This window comes from Aotus nancymaae, unplaced genomic scaffold, assembly GCF_030222135.1.
Source record: "Aotus nancymaae isolate 86718 unplaced genomic scaffold, 86718_ANA_hifiasm-v0.15.2.pri h1tg000040l, whole genome shotgun sequence".
In the NCBI taxonomy this organism is placed as follows: domain Eukaryota; kingdom Metazoa; phylum Chordata; class Mammalia; order Primates; family Aotidae; genus Aotus; species Aotus nancymaae.
The window spans coordinates 5,559,756-5,580,754 of NW_026988454.1; the positions used below are offsets into that span (position 1 = coordinate 5,559,756).

The 20,999-nt window shown below is 36.1% G+C and overlaps 2 protein-coding genes across 4 annotated transcripts in view; one reads left to right on the forward strand and one right to left on the reverse strand.

Moving 5' to 3' along the window:
* The window catches only part of PACRG (parkin coregulated), a 593,065-nt gene extending 576,668 nt beyond the window's left edge, over positions 1 to 16,397 (reverse strand). The window contains exon 1 of the mRNA XM_012451086.3: positions 15,937 to 16,397. Within this exon, the coding sequence (XP_012306509.2) occupies positions 15,937 to 16,092 (156 nt within the window). The 5' untranslated portion in view covers positions 16,093 to 16,397. The remainder of the gene's footprint in view (positions 1 to 15,936) is intronic.
* Positions 16,398 to 16,573: 176 nt separating this feature from the next.
* Positions 16,574 to 20,999, forward strand: part of PRKN (parkin RBR E3 ubiquitin protein ligase) — a 1,419,146-nt gene continuing 1,414,720 nt past the window's right edge. For all 3 annotated transcript variants that reach the window (XM_021670246.2, XM_064360477.1, XM_064360476.1), the window contains exon 1: positions 16,574 to 16,671. In XM_021670246.2, the coding sequence (XP_021525921.2) occupies positions 16,665 to 16,671 (7 nt within the window). In that variant the 5' untranslated portion in view covers positions 16,574 to 16,664. The remainder of the gene's footprint in view (positions 16,672 to 20,999) is intronic.

Consider the following 20,999-nt stretch of genomic DNA (forward strand, 5'->3'; position numbering starts at 1 on the left):
TACAGAAAAAAAAGTCTTTTTTCAAATTTTAATAGAAACCTGTCTAGAAAAAGATCCTATTCTAGACCAAAACTCTAATAAATTTCAAGCAGCTTCAACTGTAGAAACCAAATTACATAACTATAAAACAACAAATGTATTTTTAAAAATCACAATCAAACTATAAATCAGAAAGCCCCAACCAATAGGAAAAATAATTCCTCATAAATAACAACCATATAAGAGAGGGAAACAAAAATACAATTAAATATCTTTAAATAACAAGAATAATAATTTCTATTACATATAAAAGTATTTCAGAAGAGAAATGTCTACAACAGGCAAATTTCTAGAGACAGTAGCTTCATAGTTTCCTAGAGCTGGGACTAATAAGCCATTTGGTAGATAATAATTAAGGTTTTTCCTTAGGATAATGAAAATGTTTCAAAATTGATTGTGGTGATATACTTGCAACTCTGTGAAGACACTAAAAGCTATTGTATTTACATTGTAACTGAATTATATGATATAGGAATTATACCTCAAGAAAACTGTTCAAAAGAGGCATTAAATAAATAATTCAAAAACTCAGTAAAAAAAAGTTTAATCTTGGGAAGTAAAAGATAAAAACATGTGCAAGTAGAAATAAGAAATCCATTATCAAAATTAGAAAAATTAGTATGCCAATTCAGGAGATAGTATATAAAGAAAAACAAAGTATAAAGAAATCTAATCAAGAGAAAAAAATTAATAAAATATATTAGCAATGGGAATATATTGGTAATACTAAAATGTAAAATATATTATGATCTATGTATGATATGACTCTAATTTACCAAAAAAAGCATGTAGGGATGTGGGAATAATTCAAGAGTGATTAATGTGAAAAAATGAGAATTGAGATTTATTTTTTCTCTCTTTTATGTATTTTCTTAAGACTCTATATAAGAACTTTTACAATGAAAATAATTGTTTAAAATTACCCACAATAAGACATACAGATGCCCTGCAGGTATATGAAAAAAATGCTCAATAGCACTAATCATAAGGGCACAGTAATTTAAAAGCACAAGATACTACTTCACACCTGTTAGAACTGTCATTATCAAAAAGACAAAAGGTAACTAGTATTTGTGGGGATGTGGAAATTGGGAACCCTTGTACACTGTTGGCAGGAATGCAAAATGGTGCAGCCGCTGTGAATAACAGTATGGAGGTCCCTCAAAAAATTCAAATTTAAATTGCCATATAATCCAGCAATTGATATAACAAAGTGGAATTGCTGGATTCCACTTCTTATATACATATAATATCTTTACATATATATCTCTTTTTATATATATATATCTTCTTTGACATATAAAGATATATAAATAAAGATATATATGTTTATGTATATCAAAGAAGATATATATATAATTTTTTTCTTTGATATCTATATCCAGATATATATCTATCCGGATATATATATCTATCGATATAGATATATATATCTTTATATCTTCTTTGATATATATATCTATAGATATATATATCTTTATATCTTTCTTTATATATATCTTCTTTATATATATCTATAGATATATCTTAGATATATCTATAGATATATATATCTAAGAAGAAAGAAGTGGATATTGAATACCAATTTCATTTGAAATTCAAATGAAAATTGAATACCAACTTCATTTCCTTTGTGTGTGTACACACACACACACACACACACACATACACAAAGGAAATGAAGTTGGTATTCAATGAGATATCTTCACTCTCACATTTATTGTAGCATTATTCATAATAGCCAAGATATGGAAATAACCGATGTGTCTGCAAATGAATGAAAAAAGAAAGTGTGGTATATATAGCCAATGGAATACTATTCAGCCTTTAAAAAAGAAGGATTAAAATTATTACAAGAATATAATTGGTTTGTAACACAAACAGTAAATGCTTGAGGGAATGAGAAAAAAAAAGAAATTCTGTCATTTATGACAATATGATGAACCTGGAGAATATTTATACATGTGAAATGAGCCAGGCACAGAAAGACAAATACCACACAATTTCACTTACATGTTGTATTAGTCTATTATCCCATTGCTAATAAAGACATACCTGAGATTGAGTAATTTATAAAGTAAAAGAGGTTTAATGGACTCACTGTTCCACACGGCTGAGGAGGCCTCCTAATCATGGTGGAAGGTGAAAGGTACGTCTTACATGGTAGCAGGCAAGAGAGAATGAGAGCCAAGTGAAAGGGGAAACCCCTTATAAAACCATCAGATTTTGTGAGACTTATTCCATGAGAACAGTATGGGGGAAACCACTCTCCATGATTTAATTATCTCCTACCAGCTCCCTCCCACAACACATGGGAATTAAGGAAGCTATAATTCAAGATGAGATCTGGGTGGGGACATAGCCAAACCATATTATATGTGGAATCTAAAAAAGCCTGACTCATAGAAGCAAAGAGTAGAAGGGTGGTTACTAGAAGCTGGGAGATGGGGTAATTGGGATGATGTTGCTGATAGGATATAAAATTTTAGTTAAATAGGAGAAATAAATTTGAGAGATCTATTGTACAACATGGTGACTATAGTTAATCACAATGTACTGCATTCTTGAAAATCATTTGAGAGTAGATTTAATTGTTCTCACCAAAAATAAATAATGAGTATGTAAAAAATTATTAAAATCCAATACATATGTTTTACAAAATACACATGTGGCACTCACATTTAGCTTTCTTTCCAAAGGAAAGTTTTTTACTTCTTTTAGTTTATAGAAATATTGTTTCATGCTGGCAGTCAAGAACTCCAGGAGATAGGTCCTTCTTCCAGTCTTGACAGATGAGCCAAACACAGCAATCCCATCCCTTACCTGATCCCAAATTCATGTGTTGAAGCTCTAATCCCTAATGTGACAGTATTTTAAGATGGGACTTTGGGGGCAGTAATTAGGGTTAGAGAATGAGGCCCTTTGGCTGGGATTAGTGGCTCTATGAGAGAGAAAGGGAGGTGGAGAGAGATACTCTCTTCATACGCATGTATGGAGGAAAGCCATGTGAGGACACAGCAAGAAGGTGGCCATCTGCAAGCACGGAAGAGAGCTCTCACCAAGAACCAAAATGGTGGTACCTTGACCTTGAACTTTCCCAGTCTTCAAAGCCATAAGAAATAAATGTTTAAGCTTCCCAGTCTGTGGTATGGTTTTATGACAGCCCCAGCTGACTAAGGCACTACCCTAGCAATAATACCTGGTCTTGGATGATAAGATAAAAGGACCTTGTGGTGGATTACTAGGAAGGACTTTGCTGCCTGATAAATCAGAGACACCAATAATTTATGCTTGTTTTTTAAGCTAAATACATCATGATTAAATAATGTAAAAGAATGTGAGGATAGTTTAGTATAAGAATATATCTATTCATATAATTAACATTATATTAACATTAACAGATTGAAGAGGAACAAACCACCTAATCATCTCAACAGATGCAGCAAGTGTCTGATAAAATTCAATACTAATTCCAATTAAGAAAAACACCCTTAGCAAATTAAGAATATAAAAGATTGATAATGTCCCACAAATTATCCTGCACCTTTAATACAATTCTAGTTAAAATCTCCAAAGAAATTTTCATGAAACTTGACAGTTTATTCTAAAATTGCTATACATGGTAAGAAACCAACAATGTCAAAGAGGATATAAATCAATTGGGGGAACTCATCTCACTAAATACAAAATTTATAAAGCTACAACAATAAAGGCAGTGTGATACTGGTTCAGAGACAGACAAATAGACTGATACTGGTTCAGAGACAGACAAATAGACTAACGGGACGTAATACAGAGTACTCAGTTACTCTGCATACATGGTACTGACTTGGTGGCTCTCCATAAGGAAAAGATCACTTGAAAGTCTTACCTCTCATCTTAAAAATAAATTAGCAGTTAACTAATTAATAATGTATATGTGGACATTATAAGACTAAAACACATAGAAGAAAGCTTACAATATCAGGACCAAAAAAAAAAAAAAAACTATATGAAACTAGGCAAAAATTTTTAAAAACCCCAAAACCATAAAGGAAGAAAGTGACAAATATAAATACTCAGAGTTAAATTTAAAATTTATGTATTAATAAGAAGATGTAAAAATAAATACAAAGACAAGTTACAAACTGCAAGAAAATATGTATATCCCATATCCAGAACATATCCATATCTAGAATATGTTAGTACAATTATATATCAATAACAAAAGGACAGACAATGTAACAGAAAAAATGAGCAAAGGCTATGAATATGCGCACTAGAGAGGAAGAAATCTACATGACTAAAAACCTATAAAAAGAAAACATGATCACTAGTAATCAGAGAAATGCAAAATTAAAACAAGATATTTCATATACTTCAGATTGGAACAATTTTAGTCTGATACCATCAAATTATGATCTGGAAAAAAAAATTGGAAACAAGAATTCTCATTAGGTGTTGGTCACAATATAAATATTTATATATTACTTTGGAGAGAAATTTGACAAACTCTATCAAAGTTGAAGTTATACCTCATTTTTTAGCAATTCCAAATCTGGTGAACTTTGGCCTACATGCACAAGGAATCCTACAAAGGATGTTACAATACTGCAATGGAGAAACCTAACAGATCCTCAGTATGAGAAGGAACAAAACGCTGGTTTATTTACACAATGAAATATGATATAGCAGGTAAACAAATTTGCTACTAACAGGACATGCATTCCTAGAGAACCACCATTCAGCAAAATGGCTAAGTAGAAATAACAAAGTGTATGGGGAAATGTGTGGGGAAAATAATATCAAAAAGCCTTATACATATATGCAACTTTGTAACTAGAGCATTTAACAATCATTTTAATTAAAATTAACTAGGGCAATTAAAATATTAAACTCCTGACCTTTAGAAATGAAATATTGGAGTAAATATAGTATAAGTCTATATGTTTTGAAAAAATCATAGAGACATTGTAAGGATATACAAAGATTGGGCTTGCCTCACATTAGACACTTCCAAGAGCAGGTATACAAACAGAACTAGGAAGAAGAACCCATGGTGAACAGGTATAATCTATGGTACTATTACTCTGTGTCATGCTGCATTTAGCTGTATTAGTATAATTTGTATCCAGTTGCTGTTACTTTGTGGCACAAAATACTAACAAGATGGTAAAACTCACATCGGAACATCCTACTTATTCTGATAGCATTCTGTTATTAATGAACTGAATATGATCTGAAGGCATTACAGAAACCTGCACTGTAACCAAATAGCTTAGATGAAAAAGTAACCTCAAAAACAGTTCTTGAATTTCAATTATCTCCATATCTTTGTATCTATCTCTGTATCTATCTATCTATAGGATATATGAATGCATATATATATTCATTATGCATATTTAGGAATAATGTACACAAACTTCAGGATACTGGTTGTCTCTGGGAATGAAAGGACAGAGTATAAATTAAGCTGTAGCTCTCTTGGTAAGGTTTTTTTTTTTTTTTTTTTTACTTATAAGAATATGTTATTAAAAATATTATTTATTAAATATAGATGATGCATAGATGCCTCTTCTCTATTTCTATATTTATTTGTATATTTAAATTTTTCAAAATGTAGAAGAACATGATTAAAATGAAATATGTGTAATTCAGTGAAAACATTTGATTAAAAAGAGGGTTAGTGAGGTGGCTGGATATAAAATAAATATAAAAATACTTAGGAAAATGTATACCTATGAGCATGGAATGATAAACTATATTACTATAAGTGAAGACAGTGTTATAAAATGATCATTATTTGCAAGTGAGTTTATATGATCATTTCCATCTCAATATGATGTTCGACTCTACATCTTATTAAAAGGTCATATGGAAGATTAAAATGGTAAAATGTTAAAAGTTTAAAATAAACATTCTGGGAATTCACAGGACAAATTAGCCTCGCCAATTTCTAAAACATATTACCAAGTTATGGTTTAATTACTACAATAATTAAAAGTGTGGACATTGGTTAAAAATTCCTCTCAAATATCGCTATTGTATAGATTTATGAAACACACAAAAAGAAAAGGAACACACAAAGCAATGGGGAATAATAAATGTCTTTGGAAAAATTGAGTAGCCATCCAGAAAATCGTTTTTTGAGATCTTCCCCATCATACAATGTACCAGAATGTTCTCAACCCCTAATTAAAGACTAATTAAACCAGAACACTTAGAAGAATTAAATGGGAATCTTTCAAAAATTCCAATTTGCAATCTGAGAACTACAGCCTTAAATGTTTGCAACCCCTTACTCATATGTATCATGAATAGGTTTCAGAGGTGCTGAGATCTTGACCCCCAACACTAGCAGCTGGGGACGCAGATAGCAGGCATCACTGGGGGGGAATCAAAAGCCCGTTAGGGAGGCCACAGGAGGAGCTAGAATAGCCACATTCAAGCACAGTAGGTGGCAATATTAATAAAACCTTGACTGGGGTTTTAAGATTGATAAGATCTCTGACTCAGTACAACTACTTCAGAAGTAGTATTTCAAGGAAATACTGTAAAATACAGAAAAAAAGCCTTTTAATATATTCATTTCAACATTATGTATACACTAATGGCAAAAAGTTGAAAACAACCTAAGTTAAAGAATAAGTAAATTATGACAAATTCAAAGGATAGAATTTTATGAAATCTTTTAAATGTTTATGAGTTTTCAATAACATGTAAAATATTAGCATATTAGAAGGAATCCACAAAATCCATATAAAGTATTATAATTATACACATTGCAATATATACCAAACACACAGGTAGGTATATACACTCAATATACTCCAGAAAAATATATGCAATCTAAATAATTCTAAACATGTATATAATGAATAGAATTTGCAACATAATTATTTTAGGGGAAAAAATAGCAGAAAATAAGACTGAATACCAAACCAGTTGGGAGCGTGGTCTTTCTCAGCCTTTGCACACTCCCCTAGGTCCTTCTCAACTGTTATATTTCACTGAACATGATTCCTTTCAGGAAACTTTCCCAGATCTAGACCCTTTCAGCTCGTCCAGCTCTGTGCTCTTATCATATTACACATTTTCTTCCTGCCAACTTATAAAAACAGCATCTATCATGCTCCCATCATGAAATGAACTGAGAACCATAACTAAAATATATACAATCTACACATTCCTGTGGGCACTGTAAATTCCATTTCTAGATCAAATTAGACCACGAAAAGCCTATGTATATGTACTACAATAATTTGATATCATGCAAAATCCAATTTGCTGAGATACATTTTAATAACATGTACTTAGCCCTCACTGAAATCTTTTGTGGATGATATTTTCACTGCATTTCTTGCAAAAAATAAAAAGGTAGATATGGTATGTTGCGTGTATTTAAAAGGTGACATGACCAATTTCTCAGAGAGTTCAGTGTAGAGAAACCTTCAGTTCCCTATAGGGATTGATGGGCTTCTCCTTTTGTATAATGAGATGTGTATAATGTTCCCTTTTCAGCAACAGATGCCAAGAAGCTCAGAATTAAATTTGAACATCTATTGATAAATATACTGACCCTTATTAATGACAAAATTGATGCTTCTTTTCTTTAGCCCAAGCTTTCTACTTTAATTACATTTTATTTTATTATTTCACTAGTGTTTACTTTATTTTGTTTCTGATCACTCCAATTTATTTTCCAAGTTCGAAGTCAAGTGTCTTAATGTGTATGTATTTCATTGTGAGCTAGTTGAAATTGGTTGAAGAACACATTATAAGGAAATATACAAATATGTTTGAGGTAATAATTTTTCTTCACAAAGTGTGTAACTTTAAAAAGAGAGCAATAAAAGTCACTCTTGAGAATGCAAAGGAAACTCACAGAGTGGGTAACTGTAGTTGCATTACATATAATACTAGATAAATGCCTTATGTCCTTTAGAATATAGATGGAATAAAGCACTACAAATAAGTAAGCCAAATCAAGCCAAGAGAAAAACAGTCAAAAATCTTAAAAAGATGCTTCAATAAAAAGCATATCCAAATGGACAGTAAATATATGAAGTAGTTGTTAACTTTATTAGTTGCAATAAGATTAATATTTACATGACAAGGATATAACATTATATACCTACTGGAATACTTAAGGTGCAAAATAAAAAAAATACTAATTATTGGTGAGACTGTAGTGCAAACATCACTCTCACATAGTGCTGGAAAGACTTTAAATTTGAAAAATCAATTGGGAAAACAGTTTTGATTTAGTTACTAAAGACAAACATGCAAGACCTAGGGTTCAGCAATTCTGCTCCCAGAAATATGCCCTTGGTCCTTTGCAGGTATGTTCTCCAAAAACAATGTAAGAATTTTCCTAGTAATGCTGTTTGTAACAGTCCTAAATTGGAAGTCACACAAATACCCATCAACAAAGAGATGGATAAATAAATTATGGTTCATCCATGAAAATAATAGACAGGAATACACATGAAGAATTTATTTACAACCATAGTTGAATGCAATAATGTAGGTGAATCTCACAAACAGTATGTTGATGAAAGAAACTGGACCCAAAACAATTACATACTTTATGACTCCATGTAGATAAGTACAAAAACAGGTGAAACTAGTCTGTTGGCCAGAGTCAGAATAAGGTTAGCGTGTAGGTGTGCTGGGTAGTGACCAGAAAGAGACAGATGGGGTTTTGTGTTGTTGACAGTGTTTCTGGATTTGGGTGTTGGTTGCATCAGTGTGTTTGGCTTAATATTCACCAAGTAATTCAACTACAATATGTGAGAGAACTGTTGTAAGAAAAACCTAGAAATCTAGGTTCCAGTCCTTGCTCTGTCCTTTTAATAAGTATCCCTAAACAAACACAAAATATTAAATTGTTTGAGATTTATACATTAAGTGGAAAAATATAGTCTACCCTGCCTTTTCATAAAATTGGTTGGAAAAGCCAAATGGAATAAAGATGACTACTCCTATTATCTATTAAAGAATGAATATATGACATTAAGTAATCAATTATTAATAAAGTTACTTGAAATGATAAAAACATAGCACTGATATATTATTTAAATTGAATAGGAAGTCCTAAATTTAATAGGAAGATATTTGATATATTTTAGTTTAAGTTTATAAAGGGTCATGTAACAATTCGCTGGCCATTTAGGGAAAATAAGTCAAAATTCATGCCTTCCTAAACCCAAATGATTTAAGGTGAAGCAATCTTTCAAAATAAAACATTAAAGTAAAACAGAATCAAGGAAAAAGAAGACTAAATTTTTTCTCATCATCTTAGGAAAAAGCTTTTCTAAGCCAAACCACTTTATTTTTCAATGAACATGTATAACTTTTATAGTATTGCATAACATGATTGCAAATTATTCTAATTTCTAGATTTAATATCTATATAACATCATTGACATTTTCTCTGAAGCCACTAATTTGAAGATGATTGTCTAATTGTAGTATAGAATATAGTCATTCATTAATTCAACTGATCAAAACAAGATAAATAGCAGCTACTATGTGGCAGAAATTTTTCTTGAGGTGAGGATGCAGCAGTGGGTAAAATAAACAAATTTCCTGCCCTTCCGGGGCTTGCTCTCTGGTAGAAGAAAACACAGGCTCAACTAAATTAACATTAGAGGGAAAAATACAAAACAGGGAAGGGAAATGGGAGTTCTGGAGGAGGGATGGAGAGGATTATTAAGGGTGTGAAATTTTAAATAGAGCGGTCAGGAAGGGACTTACTAAATAATTTTTTTAACAGAAATTTGAAACATCAAGAGATGATGACACACAGGGGAAAATGCATTTCAGGCAGAGGAAACAGGAAGTGCAAAGATGTGGCACCAAATGAGTTCAGGAGGCAGTGCCAACAGATTTGCATAAAGCAGCAAGGGTAGCCGGACCACACAGGGCCTTCCCAGTATGGGAACCTTAGCTTTTACTCTGAGTGAGACAGGGAGCCACCTTAGGGGTTGAGGTGAAGAATGCCACGATTCAGCCTTCTTGAGTTTTAAAGGGATCTTCTGGGCTCCACAATTAGAGGTGCTGGTTTTAAAAAATTCAAAATAGAGACAAATAACAATTATAACAACAAGAAAGTAGGAGAATATGAGATAAGAAGAAAGGGTAGAATTGCTTTCCTTCATTCATCAAGTATTTATTGAGTACACTGCTATGTTCTGGTTAAGATTAAAAAATGACTTAGACGTGGATTCTGCCCTCATAGAGAATTTACATAAGGAGATAAAACATGAGCAGAAATGACCTTAATACAAAGTAGAACACAATGAATAAAGGATAACTTTTTGTGTGGGTGACAGGGAGGGAGAATTAAATAAGTCTTCTTAAAGCAGTTGGCATTTTGCTGACCACAAAAATATAAGCTTCTTGACAGCATGTGTTCTGTCTTTTGCTGACTACTAAATTCCTAGCATTTAAAACAGTGTTTTGCACATAGTCAGTGATCAACAGATATGTGTCACCTGATGATAGAATGAATTTGTATATGGAGATATGGAGGGAGAAGGACATTCGAGCAAAAGGAACAACATAAGCAGAAACACAAAAAATAAAGAACGTCAGTTTATTTCCTGGGTTCAGGTTGACGGAAGCAAATGAGAACAGTGGGAGATGATGACTGGACAGGGAAAATGTGGCACATATACACCATGGAATACTATGCAGCCATAAAAAAAAGATGAGTTCGTGTTCTTGTAGGGACATGGATGAACCTAGAAACCATCATTCTCAGGAAACTGACACAAGAACAGAAAATCAAACACCGTATGTTCTCACTCATAGTTGGGTGTTGAACAATGAGAACACGTGGACATAGGGAGGGGAGCATCACACATTGAGGTCTGTCGGGGGGAACTAGGGGAGGCACAGTGTGGGGTGGGGAGTTGGGGAGGGATAACATGGGGAGAAATGCCAGATATAGGTGATGGGGAGGAAGGCAGCAAACCACATTGCCATGTATGTACCTATGCAACAATCCTGCATGTTCTTCGCATGTACCCCAGAACTTAAAATGCAATAAAATATTTTTTAAAAATTTAAAGAAAAAAATAAAATAAATAAAACCACAGAATAGGATTAGATCACAGAAGACATTGCTGGCCCTTGGGAAGTATCATGACATTTTTCTATAAGAATTGGGACGCTCCAAAAGCTCTGAGTAGTGATAGGAGCAGAACATTGTACCGGAAGGATTAGTGTAATCGTACTGATAATTGATTGAGGGAGTCAACGAATTGATGGGTGGAAGATATTGTACAAACCTAGACAAAAGGTGATGAGGGGCCCCATTAGTTTATTGCCACTTGGTCCCTTCATCATTAGTACTTCTCTACCAGAGATATCTACTTATTTGTATTATAATGATTTTACTTCTCTCTCTCTTTTTCTTCACTAATAATATAGCACATTTAGCACTGGACCTAGACACTTCTAGTTATCCCCCAATATTCCTTCACTACAGTAATAAAACATTGCAAGTTTGAACTGGACACAGAGCTACCAGTTAAAGACTACATGTCGGGCCCGGCGCGGTGGCTCACGCCTGTAATCCCAGCACTTTGGGAGGCCAAGGCGGGTGGATCACGAGGTCAAGAGATCGAGACCATCCTGGTCAACATGGTGAAACCCCGTCTCTACTGAAAATACAAAAAATTAGCTGGGCATGGTGGCGCGTGCCCGTAATCCCAGCTACTCAGGAGGCTGAGGCAGGAGAATTGCCTGAACCCAGGAGGCGGAGGTTGCGGTGAGCCGAGATCGCGCCATTGCACTCCAGCCTGGGTAACGAGCGAAACGCCGTCTCAAAAAAAAAAAAAAAAAGGACTACAAGTCCTAGCCTCTCTTGTACTAGCTGTGGCTGTAAGACTAGGTTTTGGCAATGGATTTGAGCAGGAATGAAGATTGCTGTTTCTGGGACATGCCCTCATAATGAAGCTGCTTGCTCTTCATTTCTTCCTGCCTGATTCTTGCAGGTTGCTCTGTACCCATTTTTCTCTCCCCTACCTGAAGCAGGTGTTAGAGATGATGCCCTTTGGGAACTACATAGCTTTCTTCATTCTTTTCCTGAGGAGACAGGTATGTGGGCCTAGGAGTTGCTTCATGGGTCAAGCTTTCATACGATTTTGCAAAAAGGGAACGTGTAGGTGTATCACTAAGTTCTGGCCAGTTGGACGAGAATGAAACTGGGGTGCTGTGTCTGGGTCATGACCATAATGGGAAGTTCTCTGCTTCCACTTTCCTCCTTCCTGAGGGCAGGTGTCTGACCCTAGTGGTCTTGAGCCCACCTTGTCTCAGGTGTCATTTTATAGGATACAACGCACAAACATGCTTCTATGCCCCTGCACCTACCTCACGGGGAAATGCTGCCTAACCTCCTGGGATTGCCTACAAACTTGAACTTCTATTATGAGAGAAACGACTTCCACCTTAATTAAGCTATTGTTATTTGGTCTCTGTTCAAGCAGCCAAATTAATATTTTAATATATAATTTATAAATATTGATGATTACCACTATGTGTTAAATGAGTACATGGTAGGTAAATATAAAACACATTATACATGTAAAGTACAGTTTGAACTATCCGTTATCTGAAACGCTTGGGACCAGAAATCTTTTGGATTTGTTTTTGTTTTTTGTTCAAATTTGGAATACAGTCGTTCCTCAGTCTCCATGAGGAATTGCTTCCAGGAACTCATGCAGATACCAAAATCTGCGCTCAAGTCCCTGATATAACATGGCATAGTATTTGTATATAACCTACACATTTCCTCCCATATACTTTAAATCATGTCTATATTACTTATAATATCTAAAACAATATAAACGCTATGTAAATAGCTGCTATGCTGTATTGTTTAGGGAATAATTACTAGAAATAAAAAGTGTATACATATTCAATACAGATAAAATTTTTGTCCCAAACATTTCAATCCTAGGTTAGTTGAATCCATGGAGGCAGAACATATGCAAAGGGCTGACTATATCTGTATTATATACTGGTTGTCATGCCAATTCCAAAAATCTGAAATCCAAAATGCTTAAAAGAGCATTTCCTTTTAGTGTAATGTCAGCACTCAGAAACTTTCCTATTTTGGACCATTTCAGGTTTCAGACTTTTGGAATAGGAATACTCAACCTTTAACATTAAAAAAATATTTATTCCATTCCCCTAAACTTTAAGCATAAATCATCTATAGTCTACTGAGAAGGAAAGCTGTAATAGAAAGCTTAGGCTGCATTCAAGTTCTCTGTCACTATAACCCTGGGTTGATTTTCTAATTTGCTTCATGATAAGCTGGTTTAGCACAGAAAGCACCTGGCAAGATGCAGACCACACAATGCTGGGTTACTAGTCTCTGGTCATGGGCTCTATCGCACTCCAAACAAGACCTTTAAAAGGAAAATGAACTATAAGAAATCTTCAAATTATGTATCTTTTATATCTCTTTATAGGCAAGCATTATCAAAATGTGAATTTCAATATTATTTGATTGCAGGGCTTGTGTGATGCTTGTTTTCTTAAAGAATGCAACAAAAATATCATGGAAACGAAGTCTACTTTCTATAGAAGAACAATATTTGATACTGAGATTTTTAAAAATTTACCATTTACATTTATTACTTTTTCAATAATTTTGCATGCTCATATTCAGACTTACTGTTTAAATAAGTATTTCTGCTTGCACGGCCCATTTGATGAAACATATTTATGATTAACTTTATGTACTTGTATCACTATTGCACTCAAAGAAATATCAGGAGTCTCTGTGTAACTCCATAGGATATATACAGTTCTTCATGTTTTAGGTGGAAGAGCATTGGAAGGTGACTTACCTAACTGGAAAAGTGGTTTGGAGGGTATAGGCTTTGGAGCACGAAGTTGCAATTAAGAAAAGCTAAAAACTGGCATATATATCCTGAATAGAAATACACCTTCAGAAAGAGATGAGGATATTTTGACTTTACAGTGCTGAAAAGTCTATAGTGCTAAAGGTAAAAATGGTGAAATGTAATTATTGGTTATGAAATTGAACATTTTTATTTTCTGTACCACTGAAGTTATTTTATATAAACAGTATTGTCTAGCTTTCTTTTAGCAAGATTTGATTGTTATTTTGGTTTTCCTTGGAGTACTAAGGGCAGAGACTTTGTTTTGCTGATCTTAAATCCTCAGAACTGTGCTTAGCAAGTATTGGGTATTAAGAAAAAAGAGAGAGAGAATTGTTGACTGAATAAATAGATGCATGGATAAATAACGTACGCATTTAAGAATTATGATTTCCAATGGCAAGAAAGGTATTGCCAGTACGAGATTTTCCTTTAGATAAAAAAAGAGAAGATAATGGATCTCAAATAAGTTGTTTATAAAGAAGCTGCTTCATAATCAATTTTTTAAGTCTTGTAGGTATATTTATTACATTTGGTAATACAGTAACATCAGATTTTGCAGAACTATGTCTTTAGGTGTAAGATTATATTAAAGAATTAACCTGATACAAGAATTATGACAGTAGGTTTAGGAAAAAACAGGAGAACCCTGCATTAAAAAATACTTGTGATATTAAAGTATAACATTAAAAAACACCAAAATTGTAAATATTGTGTAGAAGAAAAACTAAATGATTAACTTGAATGGTTTTGGTATTGCTGATAAATGAGTCATCTTGACTCCTATGAGAACCAATTTATGTGAAATTCCCGGAAAAAGAATTAGTTACAACAAGCAGAGAAAAAGAATTAGTTACAACAAGCAGAAATTCAGTCTATTTCCAAGAATTTTAACTACTGTAAATCACCTGACATATCTTCTAATAATTAGGATATCATTTTGCACAGCCGCATGCAAATCTGGCCTAGGGGTCTATAGGTAATCTGTTTCATTCATGTATTTTAAGTATGTAGTTTAGGAATAAGGTATTAGGTTTGCAACATATAAGCAAAAGAAATAATGTGACACTGGAAAACAACACTATTCATTTAACATAATGAATTGTCATGCAATAACTCAGATCTTCCCAGGGTGTAAATTATACAGATTTGAAAGCTCCATTTATTATTTAATGCCTCATTCCCAGACAGGTGCTTACTCAGTAGCAAAATCTGGCTCAGCATACCAAGTGTAAAGCTATTTAAAAAATAGGAAGGTTTTAAAAAAATACACTATCATGCAGATAGCTAAAATATTTGTATGTATTTTTAATCTTTTTTCTCTAATGATATCTAGGATATTTTATTTTTATTACTACAAATAATAGAGACAAATTTGAATTCTATTAGTAGCAGAGATACATGAGCTAAAGCTTGTATTGTTTAAAGTACATCATCTAAAAAGGCTTATCAGGAAACAGTATTCATATTAAGTTGGCTTCCAGTACTCTAACAAGCTGACATCATTTTGTAAGAGCCAAGTGTTGTGAAAGTAAATGCTAGGGTATTCTAAAATTTCCTAGGTTGAAGAGAAGAAATTTCTTATTATAGATTACTTAATGAGTTTATGTTCTCAGTTGTATATCAGCTCATGTTAAATTTTGCAGGAGTTTATGATTTCTAAGAATTCACCTACTATAAGGCTCTTTGCTGAGTGGGAATAGTTAGGAATTAGTAAGTAAGGGGGATTTTTTTCCTGGTGTAAATAGCGGACACCGTGAGCTATGAGGGAGGTGCTTATAAATGGGCAGAGTACATCATTTGCCCAAGATTCTAACAACGTAGCCTGCCCTCCACACGCTGTGGGGTACCGTCTGCTACTTGCCAAGTAATTGCCATTTTTGGCAAAGACCACCCAGGACTTGGGCTCAGAGTCCATCCTAGGGATGGCCAACCTCTGTAAATCTAGTGTCCCCTGATTCGGAGCAAGTGCATTTAATTCAGGAAGATCACTTACGACTGAGTTTTTCATCATGGCTTTGACTGTGAAGCCCTCAGAAACCAGGGAGTGAGGCTGGTGCACCGGGAGAGGCTGTTTTGCCAGGAGCTTGGTCCTCTTCGGCATCTTGTCTGGGCATTTGTTTAAGCTCAGGGTCTCTTTTTCTGCCACCATCTTCCTAGAAAATATCTTGTTCTCATAAAAAGTGTAGTAAAAGAATCAGTGGGTTTTACGGATGTGAGCAGGAGGTCGGGAAAAAAATGTCGAAAGGCGCGTTAATGGTAGAAATTCAACCCCTCGTAGTGCCCAGGTTGATCCAGATGTTTGGCAGCTCCTAGGTGAAGGGAGTTTAGGGGATGGGCGGGGCGGGAAGAGGGCAGGACCGTGGCTAGAGCTGCAACAAGCTTCCAAAGGTAAGCCTCCCGGTTGCTAAGCGACTGATCAACACTGCGGGCGCATAGCTCTGCCTGCCTCCCCTGTGACGTACGATTCCTGGGCCTGAAGCCGGAAAGGGCGGTGGTAGGGACGTGGGGAGGCGACGTGAGGAGAAACTACGTATTAAAACTACGACTCCCAGCAGGCCCCGGGCCGCGTACCGTCCGCGCGTGCGCATTTCTAGGGCCGGGCGCGGGGGCGGGGAGGCCTGGACGATTTAACTCGGGAGAGCCGCTGGTGGGAGGCGCAGGCGGGCACCAGTGCGAGCGTAGGCCCCTGCCTGCCCCGCAACCGCCACCTGCCCAGTGAACATGATAGGTACGTGGGTGTCTGCCAGGTACAGCCTCTCTGCGCCGCCTCGCCCCCCGGTTCGGCGCCACGCCCCGCCTCGGCCGACCGGGACCCCTGGTGCCAACTGTCAGTGACGGAGCCAAAGTGCCCGTGCCTATCCTGGCCCACGCCGCCGGGCTCCCCAGTTCACTGATGCCAGCCTAGGGCCCCAGTGTGTGTGTTCCAAGCGCCCGTGCGCCCCCGCTCTGAGCGTTACCGAGAATATAACCTCACCGGGGACGCCAGGCGGCCCCGCATCCCCGCTCCTCGCTCGGGGTCCCCCGGACCGTGCGAGGTCCCGAAGCCCTCGCCCCGCCGCCGTCCCCGCTCGCCTTCCTCCATCCCCTGGCCGGCGGTGGTCGTGCGGTTCAGGACCCATCGAGACCCACTCCTGTGGGGCTCTTTCAGGAAACCCCAGCAAAGCATTACACTCTAATGGAAGGCACCTAGTGAGGATGGTTGGGCTCCACAGAAACTCCTCCAGATGGATCTAAACTTCTTGCCCCCTCGGATGTTTCCTTTTTAACCTCTCGTTGAAGGTCTGAGGTGAAAGAAAAATTAAGAGTAAATAATTGCCGAGATTACATCTTCTGCCTTTTGCAAAATTACGATTTTTTTTTATAAAACCCAGAATGACCGAGGTGCAATTTTGTAAACGAAACTTGGTGGCTATCAGAGTTGTTCATGAACACTTGAAGTGTGAGATGAGCAAAGGTCCTGTCTTCCAGGATTGTTAAGCCAAAAGTTGCTTTAGGGGCTAACCCTGCAAATTAATGGAAATGCACCATATGTTTAGAAAACAGTGCTATGTGAGATGTCATTATTATGGAGGTTTCTCCACGTAATGAATGGAGGGTTTAGTGAGCTCGTTTAGGGCTAATTCCTGAGGAGTGTCACTTACAAAACACTTTGGATTGCAGTAAGTACGTTCGGAGTCAGATGTGGTCTGTCCAGAAGAAAGATGAAAGGTGGATTTATAAAATACGTAAGCTTTGTGCACTGAAAATACTTCTTACATCTGCTTTTGTTTATGAAGTTATTGTTAAAATGTAAACATTCTACCCATCAGTGGGAGACTCAGGTCAGGTGACTGGCATTGTCTTTGTCTCTGTGGTAAAACAAGAAGGTTGTTCAACTTTTCTTCCCTTTCTATCATGGTCTGACTTTTGGTGAATGACTTGGAGGTTATCAAATTTTGAAAAAATTATAAATTTTTTGAGTTTTCATGAGCTCTTTTTAGGTGACGTTTACGTAAGATTGACTTGTAATCACAAATCTGAACTGAATCAGAAAACCAAGTAGAAGGGGTTTTCCAGAATCCGTGCTGTCAGTAGTCTACAGGAAGAAAATAGCCTATGTCTTATTTTGAAGACAGTTAAACACATTTTATTTTAATTCAACTTAATCCAGTGCACAGATAATTTTAAGAAACAAATTTATTGTAAAGCTATATGAAGATAGGCACTTAAAATCTAAAGAACATTACTCAGTTATAAATTATTACCTAATAAGTTATATAAATAACTTTATTAGGATGAAATATGTTTGGGCAGTTCTGTTTAGTTTTATCTGGAATTCTTCTTCCAAGAAGGAAGAAATACGATCTTTGGAGTTGATGATTAAACAGTTATCAGTTACTGGTAATGACTTGGAGAATAGAAGATTGGTTTTAAAAAAGTGTTCTTTCTCTCACTCCAGCTGTTGCTTTAAATAGTGCAAGTAAATGTGCATTACAACATAAATGACTAAATCCGTGCCCGCCTTCCTTAGGAAATGTACCTTACATAAGAAATCGTGGACAATGTGCAATAAATTATTTTATTCGACTAGTTGCATTGCCTAATTCTGAAATTAGACACCCGTCTCTTTTTTCTTTCTTTCTTTCTTTTCTTGAGACAGATTCTGGCTCTGTCACCCAGGCTGGAGTGCAGTGGCGCCATCGCAGCTCACTGCAACCTCCAATTCCTGGGCTCAAGTCATCCTCCCATCTCAGCCTCCTGAGTTGCTGTAACTACAGGTGTGTGCCATGCCTGCCAATTTTTAAGTTTTTGTGGAGGTGGAGTTTCATTGTGTTGCCCAGGCTGGTCTCAAACTCCTGGGTTCAAGCAATTCTCCTGCCTCGGCCTCCAAAATGTTGGGAGTACAGGCCTGAGCCACTACACCCAGCCTCATTAGACACATTTCAGTAAACATCTGAATGGCCGGTTTGGGATTTAGGTGTGGTGAACAGTGCTAAAGGTAGGTGAAAGTGAAAATGATTAAAAGGAAGCCCTGAAGTGATGGGTTTTGTGTTTTTGTGAAGATAATTCAGAGCCAGGAAAGACAATATAGACTTTACCCAGCGATCAGTTGGAGATCAAAATGTAAATAGTATGTGTCTGTGATTGTTTTTCTGTTAAAGGTAAGAGCGTCTCTCAAAGCTTGCTCCTTTCAGACCTACACTTTCTCTAAGTGCTAAACTCGCCTTAATGCAAATAATACTCTGCCACTTTATTTAAATTCTGGCTGGCTTTAAGCCAAAACATAAAGATGCGTTTCCTGGTAGAATAGGAATAACACAGGACTGACTGTGACCTCACTGCTAATGAAATGTACCTTCCTTTGACTTTCTCAAAACCAAAGATTCTCTTCTTGGCATGAAGACCATTTCAAAAATACTTACATTTCCCACCTGGATTATGATTGATACACTGAATATCCTGATCCAGGCAGCTACAGAAACATAATTTAGTTAAAGTCTGTTAAAAATTGTGCCTTTGTGAGCTGGGCATGGTGGCTCACGTCTGTAATCCCAGCACTTTGGGAGGCCAAGGTGGGTGGATCACCTGAGGTCCACCAGCCTGACCAACATAGAGAAACCCCATCTCTACTGAAATATAAAATTAGCTGGGTGTGGTGGTGCATGCCTGTAATCCCAGCTACTCGGGAGGCGGAGGCAGGAGAATCGCTTGAACCCAGGAGGTGGAGGTTGCAGTGAGCTGAGATCGCCCAGTTGGACTCCAGCCTGGGTAACAAGAGCAAAACTCTGTCTCAAAAAAAAAAAAAAAAATTTTGCCTTGTGTAAAGTGTGAAGAAGGATTTCAGGACAATATAAAGCAGAATAAAAACGCCTAAAAGAATTCAACTTAGAAAAATGTAAGTTTTGGTACCTCTTATTAAAAATATATGTTGACTTTTTAAAAAATGAGCAGTTCTTTGTGTTTAAAATGGAATGTTAGTGGTGATATTTGTGGTTTATTCTAAATGTTCAGTAGAACTGGATTTAGGTATTTGAGTAACAGCAGATATTAGAGTGCATGGTTATATATACAACCATGTTGTCAGTATTAAAATACACATTCAGTGTCTTAAACTTTAAGAAGATTTTTGCAAGACAAAAACCAGTCATTGGAAGATAGTCTCTTCTATACCTTGTTTCACTTAGCATCTCTTTGAGAATTTATACATCTGCAGGTACAGATCCACTCCACAGCAATTCCTGCCCAGTCTTTTATGGAATACACTAATTATGAAAATACTTACCAATAAATCAACACTCATTAGGTTTACAAACAGCTGTTATCTGAAATGTTTGTGGCCATCTCTTTTTACTTGCATATGTAAGCATATACGTAAAATAAAAATCTTATGACAGTTTCTGAGTTAAAGTTTGTAGATTTTAAATTTTGCTAGGTATTTCCAAATTTGTAAAAAAAATTGGCCTATTTTTACAAGCCCATCTAAAATCTCCTCTAATATAACATGGTAGTAAAGAGCTGCTCTATCTTTCAGGGCTGAAAATTCCAAAAGGCATTCTTCCTGAGACTGACTCAGCTTTCACTAGCGGAACACCTACCGTATTTCCAGTCCGCTACCTCTCTCTCACCCCAGATGTAGTGCCTTTCAGCATACAAGCTGCACAACTGTCCTCGGTGGCCCTGCCCTCCGTGTCAGTGTGTATGAGAGTACCTGTTTCCTCCATCAAAGATTTTTTATTTTTGCCCTCTTCACAGATGAAAAGCAGCATCTTTTAACTTTTCAAATTAATATATGAAGAAAACTTCCTATTCTCATCTTATAATGCATCAGTTTCACAAAAGCAGATCCAGTGATTCCAGCACCTGCTATGTGTCCTGGACTGCTGTAGGTGCCAGGGAAACATGAGGGAACACAACAGAAACAGTCCCTTACCATCAGGAACGTACATTCCAACTTCACTATTTGCCCATACATCTACATATTTGTTTCAAGCTTGTGTGCAGTGGATTTCAAAGTCTCAATTTGTATTTCTAGTTGAAGATACTGTGTACTGCTCTTTGCCCTGCCATTTGAATGAG